This window comes from Pagrus pagrus, assembly GCF_965226575.1.
Source record: "Pagrus pagrus genome assembly, chromosome: 19".
Taxonomy (NCBI): Eukaryota; Metazoa; Chordata; class Actinopteri; order Spariformes; family Sparidae; genus Pagrus; species Pagrus pagrus.
In genome coordinates this window covers 13,206,406-13,228,002 of record NC_140203.1, presented here as the reverse complement: position 1 = coordinate 13,228,002, position 21,597 = coordinate 13,206,406, and the positions used below count along the sequence as shown (strand labels likewise).

The 21,597-nt window shown below is 40.6% G+C and overlaps 2 protein-coding genes across 4 annotated transcripts; both read left to right on the top strand.

Annotated features, from left to right (window-relative positions):
* On the top strand, positions 1 to 18,092 carry git2b (G protein-coupled receptor kinase interacting ArfGAP 2b). 3 transcript variants are annotated; one of them, XM_084382589.1, is made up of 20 exons: positions 1 to 236; positions 808 to 941; positions 1,091 to 1,203; positions 3,034 to 3,139; positions 3,840 to 3,926; positions 4,023 to 4,153; positions 5,666 to 5,760; positions 5,858 to 5,903; positions 6,186 to 6,234; positions 6,319 to 6,391; positions 6,498 to 6,595; positions 6,677 to 6,788; positions 7,312 to 7,463; positions 7,571 to 7,723; positions 9,595 to 9,804; positions 9,956 to 10,045; positions 10,696 to 10,778; positions 11,898 to 12,053; positions 13,982 to 14,045; positions 14,326 to 18,092. In XM_084382589.1, exons 1-20 carry the CDS (start codon positions 185 to 187, stop codon positions 14,533 to 14,535), a joined length of 2,214 nt encoding a protein of 737 aa, XP_084238715.1. In that variant the 5' UTR covers positions 1 to 184; the 3' UTR covers positions 14,536 to 18,092. The 3 variants fall into 3 exon arrangements, with proteins under 3 accessions (XP_084238715.1, XP_084238714.1, XP_084238716.1); XM_084382588.1 differs by having other exon boundaries at positions 6,183 to 6,234; XM_084382590.1 differs by lacking the exon at positions 9,956 to 10,045 and having other exon boundaries at positions 2 to 236; positions 6,183 to 6,234.
* Positions 18,093 to 18,536: 444 nt separating this feature from the next.
* On the top strand, positions 18,537 to 21,243 carry LOC311274832 (glycolipid transfer protein-like). The gene is made up of 5 exons (XM_084382829.1): positions 18,537 to 18,738; positions 19,172 to 19,230; positions 19,344 to 19,477; positions 19,594 to 19,744; positions 20,427 to 21,243. Exons 1-5 carry the CDS (start codon positions 18,636 to 18,638, stop codon positions 20,607 to 20,609), a joined length of 630 nt encoding a protein of 209 aa, XP_084238955.1. The 5' UTR covers positions 18,537 to 18,635; the 3' UTR covers positions 20,610 to 21,243.
* Positions 21,244 to 21,597: the final 354 nt, after the last annotated feature.

Sequence of the window (21,597 nt, the reverse complement as noted above, 5' to 3'; positions counted from 1 at the left end):
GGAATGGGACACTGCTTTGTTCAACAGTAGGGGAGGGCAGACCAGCACAGAGTTGCTTTGCCTGCTAGAAGCGTTAAATACAATCTGTTAGGGCGGACTACCCTGCTTTACCCCCGTCTAGCTGTCTTCTAACGTATCTTTAAAATATTTGTCTCTCCTGGACTCGGAGGATTTCTGTCGAGGGATGTCAAAGCGAGTGCGAAGCAGGGAGGTCTGCGCTGATTGCAGTGCTCCGGGTAATGATGTCAAACAAGCTAGCTTTAGCTGCCTAGCTAACCAGCTAGCCCTTACTACAACTCAGTTAGCTAACCTAGTTAACGTTACTAAACGCTCATAACTGATAATACATTAGCTAGTTGGCTATTTGTAATGATTGTGAATGTTTTTTTTTTCTTTTGTGGAAGCATTTGTGAAAATATGAAGTGTGTGTGTTGTGTCTGTGTTATTATTATCACATTAACTTGTCTGTTTCTGAAACTCTTTGCTCGTCTGCGATGATGGTTCAAGTCAAACGTTAACGTCGGGTTAGCTTCATCACACGAATTAGCTTAATTAGCCAGTTTGTTAAGACTTACTGAAACAAGTAACGTTAGCTAATGTTGTGGCAAAACAGACCCACACCCTGGTTGGATTTGTGAAGGAAGCTACTACCCTGGTGGTGTTATTTGTTGCTGGCAGTTAGCGAGCAGCATCGTCTGACAAGAATCGAGTAATAAACGTGAAAGCTTCAGTTTAAGGTGAAGCTGACGTTGTTAGTCGCCTAACACTGGGCTGGGTTGGTTGACTAACATTTGCATCTCACTCTAGAGCCACGCTGGGCCTCTGTTAACAGGGGTGTGTTGATCTGCGATGAGTGCTGCAGCATCCATCGAGGTTTGGGGCGACACAGCTCTCAAGTCCGACATCTGACTCATTCTTCATGGCCATCCTCCCAGTTACAGGTGAGGAGACTGGGACATGTTCACACAAAACATCCACATGCAAATGCAATAGGATTTATTGTGATAGACGATGCAGAGGTTGCACAATCAAACACACCAGGTGATTGGAGGAGAGCGTTATAAATAATGTAAATGTCTTTATATTTTAGATGGTCCAGACACTGTATGGCAATGGAGCTAACTCCATATGGGAGCACAGCCTGCTGGACCCTTCCTCCTCTGTGAGTGGGAAGCGCAAAGCCAACCCCCAGGACAGAGTTCAGTAAGTGCTTTTAAGGATCTTCATGTGTCAGTGCTGATTGTGGTATGCTTGTTTGCACTTTTGATGTAAAGCTCTACTGGCTAAATTGATTTTCAGAGTTAAGGTCAGTGAACATGCATAATCGGGCCTCGGCACCACGAGCATGACTCATGACCAGTCAGTCTCAAGTAACTTTAAGAAGTGTAGTGACCTGATCATGCAGATGGGGGAATACGAAACAAAATGAATTGCAATTCCAGGAAAGAAGTCTCGGTTGCAGTGACAAAACATACAACAATGAAAGTGAAGACAGATCACAAACGTCTGAGTCACAAACTATCAAAACATTCAGAACATCTACAGCCAGATGTCCTTTTTTAAAGCTATTTAGACTCAATGTAAATGCATCCAGGGAGCGGCGTACTTAAATGCTCTTTTTCCAAATTCAGTTAATAAAAATAAGTACAAGTGCAAAGACACTAACTTCCTATACTTTTTTTAATAACGTTGTTCTGTAGGTAGGATAGAAGCAGACCAAGAATAGTCTTATAAACAAGAATAAGCCAATGGCAGTATCTCAGTCATATTAGCTATATGAGAATGATTTGACAGTTTTATTGATTAACTTGCTGGGAAAAGAACTTTTAAAGGGTTTATGCAGCATTTCCATTTGAAGGCTTTTTTAAACAAACACTGTTCACTGTAACTCATAACAAAAAACAAAATGAGAGATGTGATGTGATGTAGTCACCCATATCCAATGCCAGGTATAAACACTGTGTCCGCCTGGTGTCTGGCTGGTGGAGTAAAGATAAACACATGTAAACACAGCCATGCTGAGTCCGACCCTCACGCTCGGAGCAAACGCATTCACTCACCAGGCGACAGGCAGAAACAGACAGACCAAACAGGAATGAGCTGTTCTCGATGCCTTATTAAAGTTTCATGCTATCTTATTGGGCATTTCTGCATTTTGAATCAGAGGAACCAAGACTGCATTGTGTTCCGGTAGAATAGTTCCAGGTGCCTTTCTCCAAGGGTTGTTCTTTGTGATGGTTCAGGAATTATTGGGGCGTAATTTGCAGAGCTGGATGTCGCTGAACGGTCAAACTGACCCTGCAGCTGCTTCGACTTCCTTTATTCACAAAACTAGGAAGTATTCTTGTATTGACAGAAGGATGGAGCTTCCTTGTTGTTCCACTAATGTTAAAAATGTCCAGCTTTGTTGTTTGCTTCCCCAATAATGTACTGTACTGTACTGTACTCTATGTGTCAGAGATCATCAGAGATGAGGTTGGTCGTATGACGGTGAGGAAGGATAGATTTACAGTACTTAGAATTTGGATGTGAATGTCTTCCTAGAATTTGTAACCCTAATGCAAGTATGGCTGCAAGTAACGATTATTTTCATTAGTGATTAATCTGCAGATTATTTTCACAATAAAAGTCCAAAATTTCCTAAAATTGCTCATTATAATATCTCACACACCGAAGTGACGTCTTCAATTTCCTTCTTTTGTCCAAAATGCAAAGACTCTTCATTAACTGCCATAAATGACAAAGAAAAAGCAAATGATTGACATCTTTGCTTGAAAAATGACTGACTTTTGATAGACTAACTGATTAATGGACTAATTATTGCAGTCCTGATGGGGAGCTTCTGGCAAAACACTGTTTTTGTTTTTTTAATTATTTTCTCTATTTAAGGGACAGCAAGATATTTGATGAATCTGCAGATCTAGTGTCTGATTTCAGTGTTAGACATCAGTAGAACGTTTTGAACGCTGTTTGTCTGTGATTGTGGTTGGGATTTTCCTGGTTTTAATTGTGAGCATCTTCTGTTGTCACCAGTCCCAACAAGACAGAGTTCATCAAGGCCAAATATCAGATGCTGGCGTACGTCCATAGGATGCCATGTCGGGAGGATGACAGTGTAACCGCAAAAGACCTCAGCAAGGTGAGAAATGGCTGTTTGTTTTTTTTGTTTTGTTTTTTTTGTGGTAACTTCTCTCCATTCTTCATTTGCCAATATTTCACAGATGCAAAAATAAGCCAAAATTGTCCCATGCTAAGACACTCGGTAAAATAAATAAACACCATATTTTGACCATTTTTGGTTTTTAACTTTAATTTTAGACCACTAAGTACAGAAATGGTCCGGCCTATTTATAGATTGATATTTAGCATTCAGTGCAGCTGCGACACACTGCCACTCACATTTTCTTGTACTGGTTGCACTATGACTATGACTATCAAATAGTATAGGCTGTCCGATCTCAACTCTGGCAACAGCCACCTTTATTTCACACTCTTCCTTGATTTGCGCTCACAATTCAAGCATAAACCAGATTATTTGCATATTAATACTAATAATTTCAATAAATAGTCCAAAGTATTTGTGATTTGAAGAGAGAAAAGTGCCTGTAGGTGAATGCACAGCATACATAAAAATCATTTTTGTTTGTCTTTAATTCACCCGTTAACTTATTTTGTTGTATCTGTGCACAGTTTTAAGGTGATGCTGTATCCTTTGCTTGTAGTAGCAGCAGAATAATGCAGTTTGGTGCAGGCGCATCTTGTGAAGCCAGCACTGCATACACTGTGTGTATGTAGTCCACAATCAAATTAAAACAAACTACTTTTCGATCTCTTTTCAGCAACTCCATTCCAGTGTTCGGACCGGAAACCTGGAGACCTGCCTAAGACTCTTATCTCTGGGAGCGCAGGCCAACTTCTTCCATCCAGTAAGAGTAGTGCAATAAGCAAAGAACCACCACATTTAGTGCGGTTTAAGTTGGAATAATTCTAGTGCTTTGTCACTGTGTTGTTTTGCACAACAGGAGAAAGGAAACACGCCACTACACATAGCAGCAAAAGCAGGACAGATGTTACAAGCAGAGCTGTTGGCAGTTTATGGAGCTGATCCCGGGGCTCTGGACTCAAGTGGAAAGACCCCCATTGATTATGCAAGGTAAAACAGGGCCTGTGTTTTAAATTGATCCTGTCTTTATATTTGTTCTGCAAAAAGATGTTTTCTCAGATGAGTAAGTGTGTGCCAACACTTTTATAATGGTACTAACACGATCCCTAACGATTTTAGGGATGCCACAGTATGGCATGTATTGTTTTGAAGCTTTAGCTTTCATTTGCTAAAAAAGAGACAAAACCCGCAATAAACTAAGTCAAAGGTGTGTTTGACTTATATAATTTTCTTTTATTCAAATTTTCTATAGATGTCGCAACAATACAGTTGTGTGATTTTTTAGGAGCGATAATCATGTTGTGAATAAAACCTCAATATTCTGAAATCTCCTCAAAAGAACTGGATAAATAGGACTGGGCAACAAAATCAAATGTCATGAGAAATTTGATCAAATACCTCGATTGATATTGTGATAATAGTGTGACAATTATCAATAATGTGGCTATGATGGCTAAGTGCTAAAGGAAGATTAGACAAAGTAGAACACTCTGGTAAATTACTGCAATGCAGCCTTTAAAACCAGGAAAAGACAACACTTATGCCATATGAAGACATAACATATCTCATAATACAAAAATATGTAATATCGATATATTGCCCAACGCTACATTGACATCATCTGTTGCCCACGATTTCGGCTGAGCTCTGTCGTATAATCTCACATTGTTGGCTATATAGAAAACATAGCAAACTGCTAACAGTTTTGACTGCTCTTGCAGTTCACAAAACTTGTAGTGTGCCTGCAAGCATCACCTGAACAGACACAGCCCGGCTCACTGGTGCTACAGGAAATGATACACATCCTCTGGAGAGCACAGAAACCAACTGTAGGTGTATGAAATGTGTACTATTTCTATATTGAGGTGTGAATGAGGACATTAGATTATAACTGAAAAGTAAAGTCAGAGGAGGTTAACGGAAACAAGCAGATAAAACCTAGGACAGTCTCCAGTTAAAATGGCTGAAATATTGAGCATGCCTCACACAACAATGAACGTTGTGACACTGACCCACTGGCATTAAGTCAGTTTGACTAATTCAATAAGGGTATGACTAAGTGAGGCAGGAGAGGAAGGAAAAACTGTGTAGCTCAGTGTGCTAGCTGCTGACTCAGCTGGACTAGTTCATCATAAGTGGAAGGAAAATCTAGAAAAAGAAAATGGACGATGTCTGCATTTCACAGTGATGAGAGCTAAGGAATCATCGCCTTGTTTGTCTCAAAGATAATTATATTTGATGGTGTTTCTGGCATAACAGAGATTTGGTTGTATCTAAGCATGAATAGCTAACACCCACAGAGCTTCTACTTTAGTTCTGTGCTCATTACTTTGCCACTGAGTCACCAAACCAACATTGTGTTGAGAAATGTATTGTTTTTGTGAACTTTACAAGCACACAGCTGTTCCATAGATACATTTAAAGGCCCACCTGAGGCATTCTTTAGCTTTAGTACAGAGCCATATTTCTGAAACATGACCTTTATATTTCTAATCTGTGCAGACAAGCGGGGCATCAGGAGCTGGCAGAGAGGCTAGTGGAGATACAGTATGAACTCACTGACCGGTTAACATTTTACCTTTGCGGTAGGAGACCAGGTAAGTAGGCACATCAAGCGGAGCTGCTGCATGGCATTTGAGAGCCCTCATGCTTTTTCTATGGTAGTTGCACTCTCTTATGTCCTTGTTGTTGCAGATCACAGAAACGGGCAACACTTCATCATCCCACAGATGGCAGACAGGTAAAAGCTATGTTTTAAGTCACTGTCGGGATTTTGTTTTTGATTTTTTTATTTATAGTTACAAACATTGAGGTCTTGTGATGCGCAGGAAAATAAAGCTTCAGCTCTGTATACAGGCAGCATGATAGACGGTCACAAAATAATTACAGTCTTATTTTTCCTATGCTGCGTTCTTTTGATGGATAAGAAATAAGTAAGTATGCCTTAGTTCTGCCGTCAAGTGTCTCTTTGTTTCATTTTGTCAGCAGACAAATAATCATTTGAATTTTCCATCCAAAGCAGCCTGGATTTGTCAGAGTTTGCGAAAGCGGCAAAGAAGAAGCTCCAGTCGGTGAGATTTTTGAATGATCCTAAGGTCCACAATCTCTTCTCTTATTCCACTGCTTACCAAAAATTCTGCTTTATTTTGTTCCAGTTAAGTAACCATCAGTTTGAAGAACTTGCCATGGATGTTTATGATGAAGTTGACAGAAGAGAAACAGATGCAGGTGAGTCTCTTAAGAATTGTAAAAATATACAGTGCATATAGTGCGGGTTATGACTGTATTTTCTATCTTATGTGTTATATATATCTTATGTTGTGCTTTTTTTCAGTGTGGTTGGCCACTCAGAACCACAGCACACTTGTAACAGACACCACAGTTGTGCCTTTTCTGCCGGTCAATCCAGAGTACTCATCTACCAGAAACCAGGCAAGTGATATCACCAGTGTCACCCCCTGTTTAAACTTTCATTTGTTGTCTCTTTGTGTTCTGATGCATTTGTTTTCTCAGGGTCGGCAAAAATTGGCAAGGTTTAGTGCCCACGAATTTGCCACCTTGGTCATCGATATTCTAACTGATGCTAAACGACGGCAGTGGGGTAACTCCTGCGAAAGTCCCAAAGGTATAATATCTCTTTCACACCTTGAATTTTCTTGCTAATGTACTTTTGTTTGGGGTTTTGTTTTGTTTTGTTAATACTGCAGTAAAAGTGATCCTCAGCATAGACACAGGAGATGATGAAAAACAGATGAAGCAGTGGAGAAAGCTTAAATTGGTTGTTGCAAACAAGATGCAGAAAGTCAACGTTGAACTTTGCATTTAAATGTGAGCCATGTGGGCTCAGCTGTATAAAGGCCACAATTAGAATGCGGACCATATTTACTGCTGTTGGTGCAGAAACACAGGCTCAAATAATAAAAGCCCCTTTATTGTGTAAATTATAACAAACCACATCACAGCCCGTTTGCTTCCTTGTGCGCCCTAATGGAAGATTGCTAAGGCTAATGAAGAGGAGCGAGTCCTGACTTTTGGATTCACTAAACACAGAATGAAATGTGTTCCTCCGCTATTTGAATCATACAGCCACCTGTAGCCAACAGGGCTTGTTTGATCTCTAATGCTTTGATCTGGTGGTCTGCCTTCAGACAACGTGGAGCTCATCCTTCAGGGAATAGACAGTCGCCATAACAGTGAGAGCCAGGACAATGACCAGCCAGATTACGACAGTGTGGCATCAGATGAAGATCCAGTGCAGGAGGCCAGCTGTGGGGATAGCTGCAATGATCGAAGGACCAAGGTTAATGTTTGTTTTTTTCCGAACCTTTTCTTTCAAGATATTTAAATACATCTTAGTTTAATTTTCAAACGGATAGAATGAATCCTAAATAACATGTTCTGCCGCAGAGCTCCGAGTCATCCGACCTCTCCGACGGACCAATCACAGTGCAGGAATTCATGGAGGTGAAGAGCGCCCTCACTGCATCAGAAGCCAAAATACAACAGCTCCTTAAAGTCAACTGCCACCTCAGTGAAGAGCTGCGAATGATGCAAAGCAAGGTTGGTAAATTCACATGTAATGCCAGTTTTTAGGAAATATTTTGATCAAAGTCTGTATTTCCGCATAATTTGATTTCTGTCAATTTAATTAGAAGTTGGCACACATTAATATTTCAAGATCTGTAGTTAACAGTCACTTTAAACTGGATTTATGCCACTTAAGTCCTCTTTGGTACTTGCTATGTTGGTCGCATTTCTTTGCTCTTGACTCTAAAAAACAGGTATTGCTAAAATTTTAAAATTGTGTGTGCAAGACTTGATCCTTCTCCATGTTAAAAAATACCGGAGAAGGTCATAACTCCATACTCGTTGATTTCAGTTGAAATTCTTCACTGCTAGTGCAACGGAGAAAATGGCTGCTATGTTTCTGGATGTGGTAAAATTCCTGTGGTAATAATTAACAATCACCAGACTTCCTCTGCTATGCTGAAACAGCTAAAACGGATCGGATGTTGGAGTTGCTTGTGGTCTAAAAGAGAGTGGGGATTCACAGATGTTAGAGAACCATGTGCTATCAACACATGTTAAACAGAGAGGATGTTTGTAAGCCATCATTATTTGAAAAACCATTAATTAGCCACCACCCGTTATCAAGTTAAGTTATCAACTCTGCACTCACCATTACAAAGATTTCAGTAAATTAGATCACTGACACCTCCAGGAGGCATGTAGCAAGCATTAGCAACACAAAACTGATTTATATATTAATAGAGCCAGACATATCAGTTCCTCATTTCTCAGTAGTACAAAAAAGTCCCTCTTGGGCAGAGTGGTATTTAAACCTGGATGTTCTCTCTGCCAGCACTCACACTTTAGTGACACTATCAGTCTATACTATCAGTCTGTCTTGGATGAATTTACATGTGGCTTTTTTGATATCTGTTAGCTGTTTCTATTTGCCTGTCCTTAGTTGCTGAAATTGTTGCCAGATGAATCATCTTATGGACAGACCAAATTTGCATGCTTAGAAAATATGTTGTGTATAACGAACACAAGGCGGCTTGTCACCCACGCTACCATTTTGGGAAATGTCAGCATTTTCTTTCTCATATGCTTTAAAGTTCTCCGCAGCCCACTTCTTTTCTCTCTTCAATTGGCTGAGAGACAGTGTTAAAACAACATACTGCCTCCTCCTGCTGGTTTATTCACTCCTCAACCATACTGCAGTTATTTCCCGTCAAAAGTGGCCATTCCAGTTATCCAGTTATTCACCATTCATGCATCAACCAACACCTCAGTTGCTGACGCAGTGAAACTAATAAGCTAATTAGCATCTAAAATCTCTTTTTTTAATATTAATGCTTTATCGATCGTCACTGCCAGACACATTACCTAAAGCAGTGATTGCAAAAGTGTGGGTTGCAACCCCTAGTGGGCTGTGACGGTACTGCAAGTTGGCCGCAAAAGGTCATTTACAAAAAATAAATCATCATTTATCTGACTTGTTTTTATGATGTTACGATGTGTTGAAGTCTGTTTCTCCAATTGTGGAGATTAAGGTCAATTGGTGGTGTTCCAGGAAACACAGTTGCTGAAAAAGTCATGAATCCCTTAGTTCTCTTCAGTTTGTGAGTGTTGTTAATGTAAATAAGGGTAACCACTAGTGCAGCAGTTTCTCAAGAGGTCTTATTTCAGGAGTTGTTATCAACATGCAGTGTCAGCATTTAATTTGTCAAAGAAACAAGCCTTTTTGTTGTGAGAAAAACTTTTTGAAGAGAAACCAAAAACAAAAGAGGAACATAGATAGAGGAATTGCTTTTCTCCTAGAGGCTAAGCTGTTTTCTACTCTATTATTGATGTCTGGCCATTCTTTTGTAAGGAGATCATCCCCACAGCTACAGTCCAATTGAAAGATGTTTTGTTCTTTCCAGCTGAACTCCCTGCAGACTGAAAACACAACACTGCGATGGCAGACCCCTGGCGGGCAACAACACCTCCAGGGGCCCTTAGGTCGACACCCACCCCGCGGAGGTCGCGCCATGTCCATGTACGAGACAGGCTCAAGTCCCAGGCAGTACCCCCACAGAGTTGAATCAGCACGGCAAGAGGACGGGGTCGTTTTACAGCCCTTCCCAACCAATGTAAGCACAGAGGCACCGCTGATCCTGCTGGATCATCCTCACAAGACAGAATAATAATGCCTGGCTTGGGGCTGGTGTTGGTTTTTCATTCATTAATTCATTCAATGCATCTCATTACGAGTATGCTCAACTTGGTTTGACCCCTTTTTAGATTGGGAGGGGTCCTTTGGGGACGGCTGCTTCCTCCCTCCCTACCTTCCCCTCTTCCCTGTCCTGGTCGTGGGATGAGAGATCTCGAAGGGTTAAGTACTGAAGTTCCCCTCGGTTCACAGGCAGACTTCTGGGGATGGTGAAAACTGTCCCCCACCCCCCCTGCTTGACCCCACAGTCTTCTCTCTCCTGACCTGTGTCTTTTAAACTGCTTTATTTTTTATCAGTATCGCCTGCCTGCCTGCCTGCATGCACCACAGTGCCTCTGCTTCAGTTCAGCTAACTGAACAACTCCGGCTTTTTGTCCACAGGAAACTTTTAACCAGAGCTGCTTCAGCTCAAGTCAACACCGGAGGTGATGATGAAATGTTGTACCAGAGAAAGCTGCTCAAATGATCACAGTTCAATACCCAGAAAAAATGGATACAATGGCTCATCATAATGTGCTTATTAGTCCTAGCTGCTGATAAGTGCACCCACAGTTCAGGATTTCTTCGCATCTACTAATCGCATCCACTGCAGTATGCATTGTGTCATGCAGCAATGACCCGGTGTTATATTTCCTGTTTTTCTCTCTTCATCTGCTTTACAACCAAATGTCATAATACTATTGTGAACTTGATTTCAGAACTGCATGATTCTGATTTTTCATGTGCCGACAGTTGCTTCTTAAATGTTTGTGCTAATCATATACAGCAGATACTGTGTTTGATTGATTTTAACTCACTGATGTCTCTATAGGGCTGTAGTCTGGAAGGACAGGGTATTATGCTGGAGAATGATTACGACACCACGCCCAACCACTCTGAACTGGAGGAGACTGGGTAAGAAAAATTTAACTTCCTACTCAAATGGCACGGACTGTGAAACTAAGTCATTGTTAAACAAAACTTAAATTCTAAAAACAGTTTTCTTTGCGAAGGTTTGTAACATACAGTATATATCTTTTTTTAAATATATATAACACAAAAAATCCTGCGTTGATTTGGTAAAACCAGCTAAATGGGTTCTTTAAATTAATACAACGTTATTAGCGGAGAGAGGCACGGAAGGTCTCATTTTTTTCACATCACTTTACAATCTGCTCACATATGGCTAATAAAATAGTGATTAATATATGTAAATTACCAGAAATTGTTACATAGAGCCCCTTTGAAAGGTTTTTTGTTATGCACCAACTCTTAAAACCGATCACATTAAGTTATGAGTTGCATGCAGTATTTACTGGAGTAAATTTAAGGAGAAGCAAAGAGATGGAGTCAGAAATGTCTGGAGAAAACTTTGAAGTTAAGTAAATGGGAAGGTTTTTCTTCTTGTTTCTGGTGCTAGAGATGGTGATGTCATTGTAGCATAAGCTTACAAAGTTAAAGGTCACACAAAGGGAGAGGAGAGGGCTAGACTAATATTGGTTTTGACAGATGTTTGGAAAGAGTCCCTGATTGGAACAGTCTGGCTGTACAGGACTGAGTTACCATGTTCGTACTTGCACCTATCTGACGTAAGCTGACAGGGAGAGCATGTAGCCCCGCACACATCATCTACCTGTGGTTGTTCTTTTCCATTTGTATACATGTGCTTTTTACGTCAACTTCTGTCAAACAATTTTAGTGCTATTTTTGGTATTTTTTCAGAAGGGTTTGGTTTAGATCGAACCTAACAGGCACTGAATTGTGATGTTGAGCCTTAAACTCTGCTGCATTGTTGTAAGTTCAAATTAGAAGCCAGACTGCATTTGTTTTACCACAAGGAATCATATTTCTCTTTACTCAGAGTCACAAGTATACAAGGACCATATTTAAAATGGAACCTCACTTGTTATGGACTGGAACACCACCTGCATTTTTTTCAAAAACTCTGTTTATCAGTTAATATAAATTATATAAACCTTTGTCTTCGTGAGTTGCAGTGCAGAAAGCAATGAGACGTTTTCTTTTCATTTGTAGCAGTCCTGTTCCAGCTTCGGATGCAGCGGAGCCGGGGGAGGAGGGGGAGGAAGATGCCACCCTGCCATGCACAGAGGACGTCATCTGTAAGACAGAGCAGATCACCAAAAACATACAGGAGCTTCTGAGAGCTGCCCAGGAGACCAAACATGAAAGGTAGTTTATGATTCATAGATCATTAATACATAATATTATAATTTTAAAAAGTGTAAAATTAGTCAACTTCAGATGTTAAAAAGTGGTTGATAATTCAGACTTTATCATTATTTGATGTGCTGTAAACCACAGTTTGCTGACTGCCAGCTTTATATTTCAACCACATCTCTATTTCTGTCATCCTTTTGAAGAGGGTAAATGCTGTTTCATCCTGTCTCAGCTGCTTCTAGGTCAGTGGTTTTCAGTAGTTGTCCTCAGGCGCGAGGACCCTGCTGGTTTTCATTTATAGCCAGCCAGCCAGTCACTGATTTACCTGAGATGCAAGGCAATTGCAGTGATAGTATCCAGCCGCAGTCTGGTCCACTGATTCTGAGCCTCTGTCCTTAGAAACTGTGCATCTGCTGGGGGTAGGCCTTCACTCTTTACATGCAGCTGACAGGAAACAAACACTGCATGATCATGTATTCCCCTGTGACCTCCCTAATCCACAGAGAGTTAGTTTAGTCAATGAGGTTTCCTATGTTTACCATATATTAATTTCCTGTTGTTGTTATTTTGAATTTTCTGTTTTTTACCCTGGTGTGAGATATTCACCCTTTTAGCTCCTTCCAGTGTTTCTCCAGTTGAAACATTTTGAAATTAAATGTCTTCACAGTATTCACAATAGCGAAGGCTAATTGTGCAAAATCATGACGTTACTTACTTTGAATTTTGTGAGAAATACTGTAGCTGACATGGCTTGGTATGTTTGTTCTCGTCCATATTAAACTTAAGTCAGTACTCCTGTCCAAGCTATTACTGGTCTATAACAGGCTTTAACAGCTTGATTATTGGCTTCCCTTTGCTAGTATATTGGTCTCAGTTTTTGGTTTCAGTTTGAGTTTCAGTCATGATGGTGATGTGTTTATCTTTTGATCAGGTGTCACTGAAATTAACACTCTTTATTTTGAAGCCTCAACAGCGACGCTTTCAGCTGACCCAGGGTTTTGCTGTTTTGTGACACATTTCATCGTAGCTTGTTATCTCTTATGGAGAGGTGTACCACTGCCATGCATAAGTTTATCTATAATCATCACAGTAGACATTTTACTGCTTTAAATACTTAGACATGCTGAAGTTGTCAACAGCAGTAATATTTGTAGACAGGTTTGTATTCTTTACCAGGCGAGCTGGACCAGTTCACAACATGAGGCATCATGCATGAGCTACTTTGTGTGTATAATTTGAGAAGAGTGTGCTATTGAGCAGGGGCAGGTGTGGCTCAGGAGGTAGAGCGGTCGTACACCAATCGGAGGTTGGTTTGATCCCCAGCCTCCTGACCCTCTATGAACCCCAAATTGCTTCTGGTGTTTCCTTTTTCAGTGTTAGAGTGTGTATGAATGATTATTACTCGTGATTAACAGGTGGCACCTTGCATGGTAGCCTCTGCCACCCGTGTGTGAATGTTTGTATGAATGGGTGACTTGTGTTGTAAAACACTTCAAGTTGTTAAAGCACAGAATAGTCCATTTAGCTGCAGAATTTAACATTTAATATTGTATTTGTTTTTTAAAGCTTTACATAGGCTGTCACGCCTGTACGTCTTAGAACTTGCCTGCCCCGAATCCAGCTCGAGTCCTATTATATCTTCAGAAAAACTGCTTTTACCTGTTAAGCGAGATCATGTGTGTGCGGTGGCAGCGTCAAAGCTCGATGTTGTCTTTTTATTGCTTTTTATTATTGTTAGTGTGCTTTTACTTTTATTTGTGCCTTCTTGCTACTGACTAATTTGACATCACTTCGGTCAAATCTGGTTGTTTTTAAAAATGCTACATAACTGAAGTTGATTTGCTTGATATTTGAATGAAATGTGCAGGTTGCTCCCTTTCAGCATCATTATAAGGAATGTTTTGAGATGTGATTCAGCATCTTGTGTCCATCTCCCTCAGCTTCCTGCCTTGTTCAGAAAAGATCTGCATGGCTGTGAAAGAGATGGCCGCCCTGTTTCCCAAGGTAAGATGACTCCAACCAACAGCACGGTGTCCCTCCCCCGAGCAATTAAGGGATTTGTTGTTTGTTTGAAAGCAGCCAGAGGCAATCTTAACTGACTTGTTTATATTGGGTAGACCTTGTTCATTGCATTACTTGGTTCTATGTTTACCATTTATTAGATTGCTCTGTTTTATGTTTACTCTCACACACACAGCCTACTGACCACAATGAAGGTTTATTTATGGACGTTGTCATGTCGGTCCCTTATCGAGTCTCCATCACCCCTCCTCTCCCCTCACAGAGGCCGTCCTCGGAGACAGTGCGAGGGTCTCTGTGTCTGCTCACTTCGAGCGCCAGCCGGCTCCACGGAGAGTGCCAGAAGGCAGCAGAACACAACCCCTGCCCATCGGACATCCAGCTGGTCACTCAGCAGGTCATCCAGTGCGCCTATGACATTGCCAAAGCTGCCAAGCAACTTGTCACTGTGACAACCAAAGAAAACAACAACTAACTAAAACCCAAAGACATTCCTGATACACTCAAAATACAGTTTATCAATGATGTTGCTAATTTCAACTTAATCAGTGTTAACACCTTTTTTTTAAAGAAAAAAAATTGTTTTCCCGTATTAATAAGTGTAAGTATCCGCATACATTCCTTGAGGTGAGAAAAAAAGAAGCACCATGCAAAATAACATATAAATCAAAACATTTATTTATTTTGTTGTTTTTGTACCATGGTAATACGGAGTAAACCAACACCTTTAAAGATGTAGGACAGAATCTCCTACTATTCTTTACCTCACAAAAAAAGAACAATTAAAAGGTGCCATATGTAAGAATGTTAGCCTTAAACATGAAAAAATTAACAACAATTATTAACAGACTGTGAAGAAAGTTTTTATTTATGTTTTGTATTGCAGAGATATCTATAGATGGCATGCTAACGAGCTAGCCCGAGCCACTTTGTCCCTCTAGGGATGATAGTCCGAGAGTAAACAACACTAACACACCCCCAGTGCTATCAACTAATAGGAGCGCTAGCTGCATGGCTAATTGAGCTAACGGCAGCTAGTTAGCCGTTACTCTGGTCATATGCTGCCCCCTATTTGTTTGGAGTATGAAATCGTCCCGTGGCCAATTCTTACATATTGCACCTTTTTAAATCCACATACTTTCCAAAAAGTGCAATGTTGTGTGTGTGTATATAAAACAATTAGAACAACAAGCAGTTGAGCCTTCCACATTGTACTTTCTCCATAGAGGTCATCACTTGTGGTCCTTGAGGTCAAAAGGCCACAAGTCTGCAAAGAGACCTGGCATCAGGGATCAGAATAGATGGACCTTGATCTATACCAGTGACATCATTTAATTTTCCTTTTAGCCATTTTACATTTTTAAGATGCAACAACAGTATTTTAATCTTGATTCATTGTGATGCCACTTGCTTAGAGTTCAAATGTTTGTTTTGCGAGCAAACTGTGATTTATAAAGAAAAAAGAAAATAGCTTCAGTGCGTCGAGCACCGTGTAAGGCCAGCAGTACCAAGAGTGTGCAAACTTTCATTCCATCCAGCAGCTCCAGCAGGTGATTTCATTGTTCAGTCCCTCCACTCTGGTCGAAGATGTGTTTATAGGTAAAGTATCAGTAGTTTTTGGAGTTATAATGTTACAGCCATACTTCTGATGTTGTGTGCGTGCGTGCGTGTATGAGAGAGAGTGATGGCCTCAGCGGCCCGTGTGAAATCCGTTTTGAATCAATTTTAATAGCATTATGCAAATATATAAGATGTATGTATCCATGTAATTCTTTATCAAAATAACCCAAATGCTATTCTATTTATAAACTGTATGTCTTACCTCTAAGAAAATATCAATGTTTATTTTCATAAGCTTTTTGTTTTAACATGATGCTCCTCACAGACTAACTTTTGTTCTGAGGTTTGGGACGTCTCAGCTGGCAGTAAGTTATAGGCAACTTGTGATCTCTGTTTATTCGGTGTGGTGCTGTAACTCCAGTGTGTTAGATGCTGCCTGTGGTCACATACGTACAGCTATGGTTTACAATCACTGATAAAAAATGTGCCCTCAAAGTTAGTACCTGTTGTAGAACCTGGGCCTAATGTCTCACTTATTGTTGTAAGCCAGATAAGGTTCAACCAGGGGTGGAAAGAGTACTTGAATACGCTGCACATGTGGAGTACAGATGATTCAATAGTACCCAAGTAGAAGTAAGATTATCTGTGTTGGAAAGCATTGAATGAACAGTAACAAAGTATCTCTTTTGAGGACAGTAATCAGCAAGCACTTTGTTAAATCTGTAACCGTTTCAATATGAATATGGGACCACTTACCTTGAGCAATCTCTCTCCAATTCAGCGATAATTTAAAGTGGTGAATGTGTTTTCTCTCTAAGACAGCTTTTCTCAGAAGGCTGCCTAAGAGATTCAAAGCAAACATAAGCACAGGATGTCAGATATGTATTTGAATGAACTTAAATCATCTCATCAAGTACAGGTTATTGCATCTTTTAATTTGAAAACAAAAAAAAACGAAGGTCCACTTTTAGTGACCTTTGAACAATATCTCACACCCTCTGAGGTTTTTTTTTTAAAAATTAGCTTCACATCAGCATTTTTGAACACAAGATAAAGAGAGAATGATTTACAGAAAAAGGTTTCTTATAAACTTGAAGCATTTTCCCTCCATCATGAGTACAGATATTGACACATCTTATGCCGATGACACTTAATAATCTGCACCAGATTCAGCTAAGTGCTCATTCAACTCTAGTTTTATATGGTGGTCTGAAAAGAGTCATTTTTCTTTTTTTACTGATGCAATCCTAATGCAAAGTGTGTTTTGCCTTTAACAGCCTCTGTAGTTTAAAGCCGCTGTAAGTGATATTTTTTATTAGAATAACTGTTAAATAACTGTATTCCAACAGTAACCACTCTTATGAGGGTTCGGTCAGTAACCCGTTGCTCTCCTCCCCCTGTTCATGCAGTAAAAGAGAAAATACATTTCCTGTTATCCCTGCCCACTTTGTCCAATCAGGACAGAGAACTCCATAAAGAGGCGGTCCTGTCTGCTCATGAACATACAAAGAGAGCAGGATCCTCCTGTTTGCTGCTATGTCTGGTGATTAGGTGATACTGTAGAGAGGAGGGAGGGTTTAGAGAGCTGAAGTCACGCCCCGTCTGGTTTAACCCATGACACTTTATTTCAGAAAAACTTTTTATGGTAGTAAATGGAGAGAGACAAATAATTTTTTGATCCCGCTTTAATTACGCTTGATATTTTACTTTATTTACGACAAACTGCGACTTTCTTGACTTGGAAAATCATCTTTTAAATTGACATGCATCATATGTGTAAATCTAGGTGCTGTATCGTAGGCAACTGGACTTGTTTCAGTTTCTTGAAGACGTTTCTAAGGCTAGAAACCCACATGAAGGCCGGTTTGACCAACGACCCACAACTCAGAGCTCACACATGTCGTTAACGACTCTGTAAGGACACTCCCACACAGAGTTTAACAGCCTGCCAACTCCCCCTGTTAGTTAGAACTGAAGATGCTTCTTGGATGAGAGGTGAAACGTCTTCAAGAAACTGAAACAAGTCCAGTTGCCTACGATACAGCACCTAGATTTACCATGAGCTGGATGACTGAGGACCTTCATCAACATCATATGTGTAGTTCGTGGCACAATTAAAGCCGGGATCATCTTCATTCACAACCATGCAAAGTCTTTCAAAAATAAGGTCCCGTGGGGTCCGCCGGAAGGGGCTTGACTTCAGCTCTCTATTGCTGACTCCAGAACGGACAGGAAGTCGGCTAAAATGACGACAAAGCTTGCAGCGGCTTTAATGGTAAATGCTTAAAGGCTGTGTAACAGGAGCTCATGTAGAGATCAGTAACAATGGTCATTTTACAGGAACGCCTACCTGCAGTTTGCTTAGTGGTAATACCAGACCAAGCAAGGCTGTTATGGTAAAACCCCTGAGTGTAATGAATTTAACAATGGTGCAATTTATAGCTTATGACTCCAACTGGGGGGGGGGGGGGGGGGGGTAAATGTGTTATTTCCTCTCACAAAAATCACATTGTGTCGCTTTAAGTCTTTATTTCAAACCAGATACTTACAATACATTTTAAAAAAACCTTCCACAATCAAAGTGAGAATAGGGTGCTTTCACATTATGGGCTTAAATAACTAATAAACTGCTCCTCAGTTACTGTGTGGTAACAACAGTGCGTGTGTTCAGCTCCTCTCCAGCCCTGGTTTCAACCCTGACTTTGACCTCCCTGTAACTTCAAGCCTCCCACTGCCTCTGTGGTCCAAACAATCCCTACCTTAGGTATAATAAAGTATAACTCATACCTCAACTAGCTGTATTGTCGTGTTATCTGTGTGCCGGTTATTGTGGACTCGGGGGCGGTTTTTCAACACGCCCATGTATAATTCCCCACCTGTTGGAGGAGGACGAAAGTGATAGGGGCTGCTGGTGGCGCTTCCCCACCCATCTGACAAGAAACACAGTTCCGGGTTCTCTCCAGCCGAGAGCTGCTCGCTGCTGCCGCTGCTGCTGCTTCCTACGACGGCGGGACTATGTCTCTTCTCCTGGATAACCAATTCGGAGAGCTGCCTCCCGACAAGTCGGTGGACACGAAGTTGTTCCTGGAGGCCGTGTCTCACCTGCCGTCGTTCTTCGGTGAGTGTTTTCCTCCACCTGAACTCGCTGAAAACACAGTGTGGACAGTGTAGCAGACGCCGCTGCGTGTGGCGCTGTCACGGTTCACTCTTGGCTCGACTTGTTCCTCATGACATGTTGCGTTCAGATGACTCCGTCGACCGTTTGTTATTTCACACATAGCTGAAGAAGTGGAGCTGCTGGAGTCACGGTGTGGGGGGTCTGAACCAGCTGCGGCCATATTACATAGCCTATAGAGCAACTCTTTGTTTACTCACTGAACAGAGCTCACATTGACCTCATTGTGCCTTAACTGTGCATTCACTGCATTTCTGCCCCCCTCTGTTGCTCCCTAATGGCTGATTTGTATTCATTCCCCCCTCCTCCTCCTCTGAGCCACGTGTGATCATTCATATTTTATTGCTTTGCTCTCAAATGTCTGTTCCTCTTTCAGACTGCTTGGGATCAAAAGTGTTTGGCATCATCAAATCAGACATTAATGGCAATATAACGGTAAGAAACAGACCTGTGTGTGTTTGTTTTTGTGTGTCTGTGTGTGTGTGATTCTGCAAGTCCACTGGTCAAGTTTTTTTCACACCACCAACTCCTAATGTGCATCTTTTCAGAAAATTAGAGCTGTATATGTTCAGGATCCCGAGAAGTACGTCACCCTGCAGCACATAGTGGAGGCCGAGCGAGAAGCCCATGCAGCAGAGTGGCCTAAAGTTGGAGCAACACTGGCTCTGATGTGGCTGAAAAGGTGAGTGCACTCCCTGAATGTTATGTCACACTGCTGTCTGTTGAACTTTCAGCCTGCTGAACTGAAGCAGACAGGCTCATTCCTTTTTTTTTCTCTATACAACATCTCTCCTGCAGGGGTCTCCGTTTCATACAGGTCCTTCTGCAGAGTCTGGCAGATGGAGACAGGGATGAGAACAAACCAAACCTCATTCGAGTGAATGTCATCAAAGCCTACGAGCAGGCGCTGAAGAAATACCACGGCTGGATCGTTCAGAAGATTTTCGATGTGAGGAAAATGTCACCGTTTCTGTTATTGTTCACGATCTGTGGTGTGATTTTGAAGGAGTGGACACAACCTGACCCCTAGAGCTGCAACGATTAGTCAACTAATTGATTAGTTGATTGTCAGAAAAACGTAACCAACTATTTTGATAATGGATGCATTGTTTAAGTAATTTCTCATGCAAAAAAATGTTTTCAGATGCTAAAATATGGGGATTTTGGGGACAACTTTTATTTTAATCACAGATTTTTCAATGTAATAATTATTATTTAAGTCAATAATCTAAACGGACTGCAAGAAACACATTTTCAAAAGAAGTATGTGCCATATTCTCTTGTGAGTGACGGTGACAATGGCTGCACTTCACCACAAAGCTCAGATTAAAGTTAAAGGGGCTCTATATATAACAATTTAGAGCAAATCACATATAGTTATCACTTTTTATAGTGAGCAGATTGTATTCCCTGTCTCTCTGTTTGTCTTGTTATATTAATGGATTGTATCATATTGGTGTTAGTTTTTGCTATTATATTACATTTTACTCATTCATCTTGGATCCGTACTCTGTATTTATTCATTTTCTTGTTAAGCACATATATATAATTCGTGCCTATTTGTTTTAGCTTAAGTGACCTGTCAGTAAGTTCTACCTAATGATCATGGATTTTTGTTTTCAACCTTGCAGGCAGCGTTACTTGCAGCTCCCTACAGATCAAACTTCCTCAAGTCTCTGTCAAAAGGAGAGGAAGTGACAGAGGAGGACTGTCTGGCAAATGTGCGGCTCTTCCTGGTTAATTACTCGACCACTGTGGACGCCATCTATGAGATGTACACAAACCTGAACGCAGAGCTGGACTACACTGTTTGACGTCCCGGGACACAACTGGACAGGACGTGCAGGAGGGTCCCACAGCAACGTGCTGCCTGTCCTGCCTCTGAAGTTCAGGACTTATAAGATGTTTTTAACGAGATTGTTTTAATTTTTTTTTCCTTTCAGTTTGATATTTATTACTTTTGATTATGCCTCGATAAAGATTTAACGCTGTATATTTGGTCTTAAAATGATGCCTTAATTTGAAACAAACAAAAGCAGATTATTATGTTTGTGTTCTTGTACGTGATTTAAAGTAATTGCACGATTGTTGCAGCAACAGTGCAGCTCTTCAGTTGCTACTATATTTATGGCATTAACAAGTGGCTTTGATCTGTCCCATCAAGAGAGGAATACAAGACTGTAAACATTGTTATTACAGGAAACCAATTCAGATGCTCTCTGCCTCCTGAGCCCTGGAGTTACCTCCACTGTCAGTCTGGGAGCAGCGGCCCCAGTAGTCATTTTTAGATTTTAACCACAGTTGTGTAATAGCTGGAATCCATTTAGTGCCTTGATGGTAATCAATAAATACAGAATGAATCTATTTGTAATTCTATTTTACCTACAAAACAGAAGTGACTGTATTTTTCTGAGGGCGTCACCTGTGTTGAGTTTGTGGCTTGTCTGTGTTGAATTAGAAGGTGTGGTCCACTTGTGTTTCATTTGTATTGTTCTGTGGTTTGTTTTGTTTCTATTTATGTCTGAACTGACATAACCTCTTTGACACAAGCTTTACAATGTTAATCAATATTTCTAATTTCAGGAGACGGCACATCACGTGCGCATTTGACTTATTTTGGTCTTCATTTTCTGTATGGATACTTAAAGATAGGCTGTTTGTTTCTGGACTATCAACTTTTATCTCATTTGTTCTTATGACAAGATTTTAAATATAACTTTAAATAAAAAATAAGTGTTAAAATCTAGTCGAATCATTCCAATACAAATCAAATGTACAGTTCATAAATTGTACTCTAGGTGG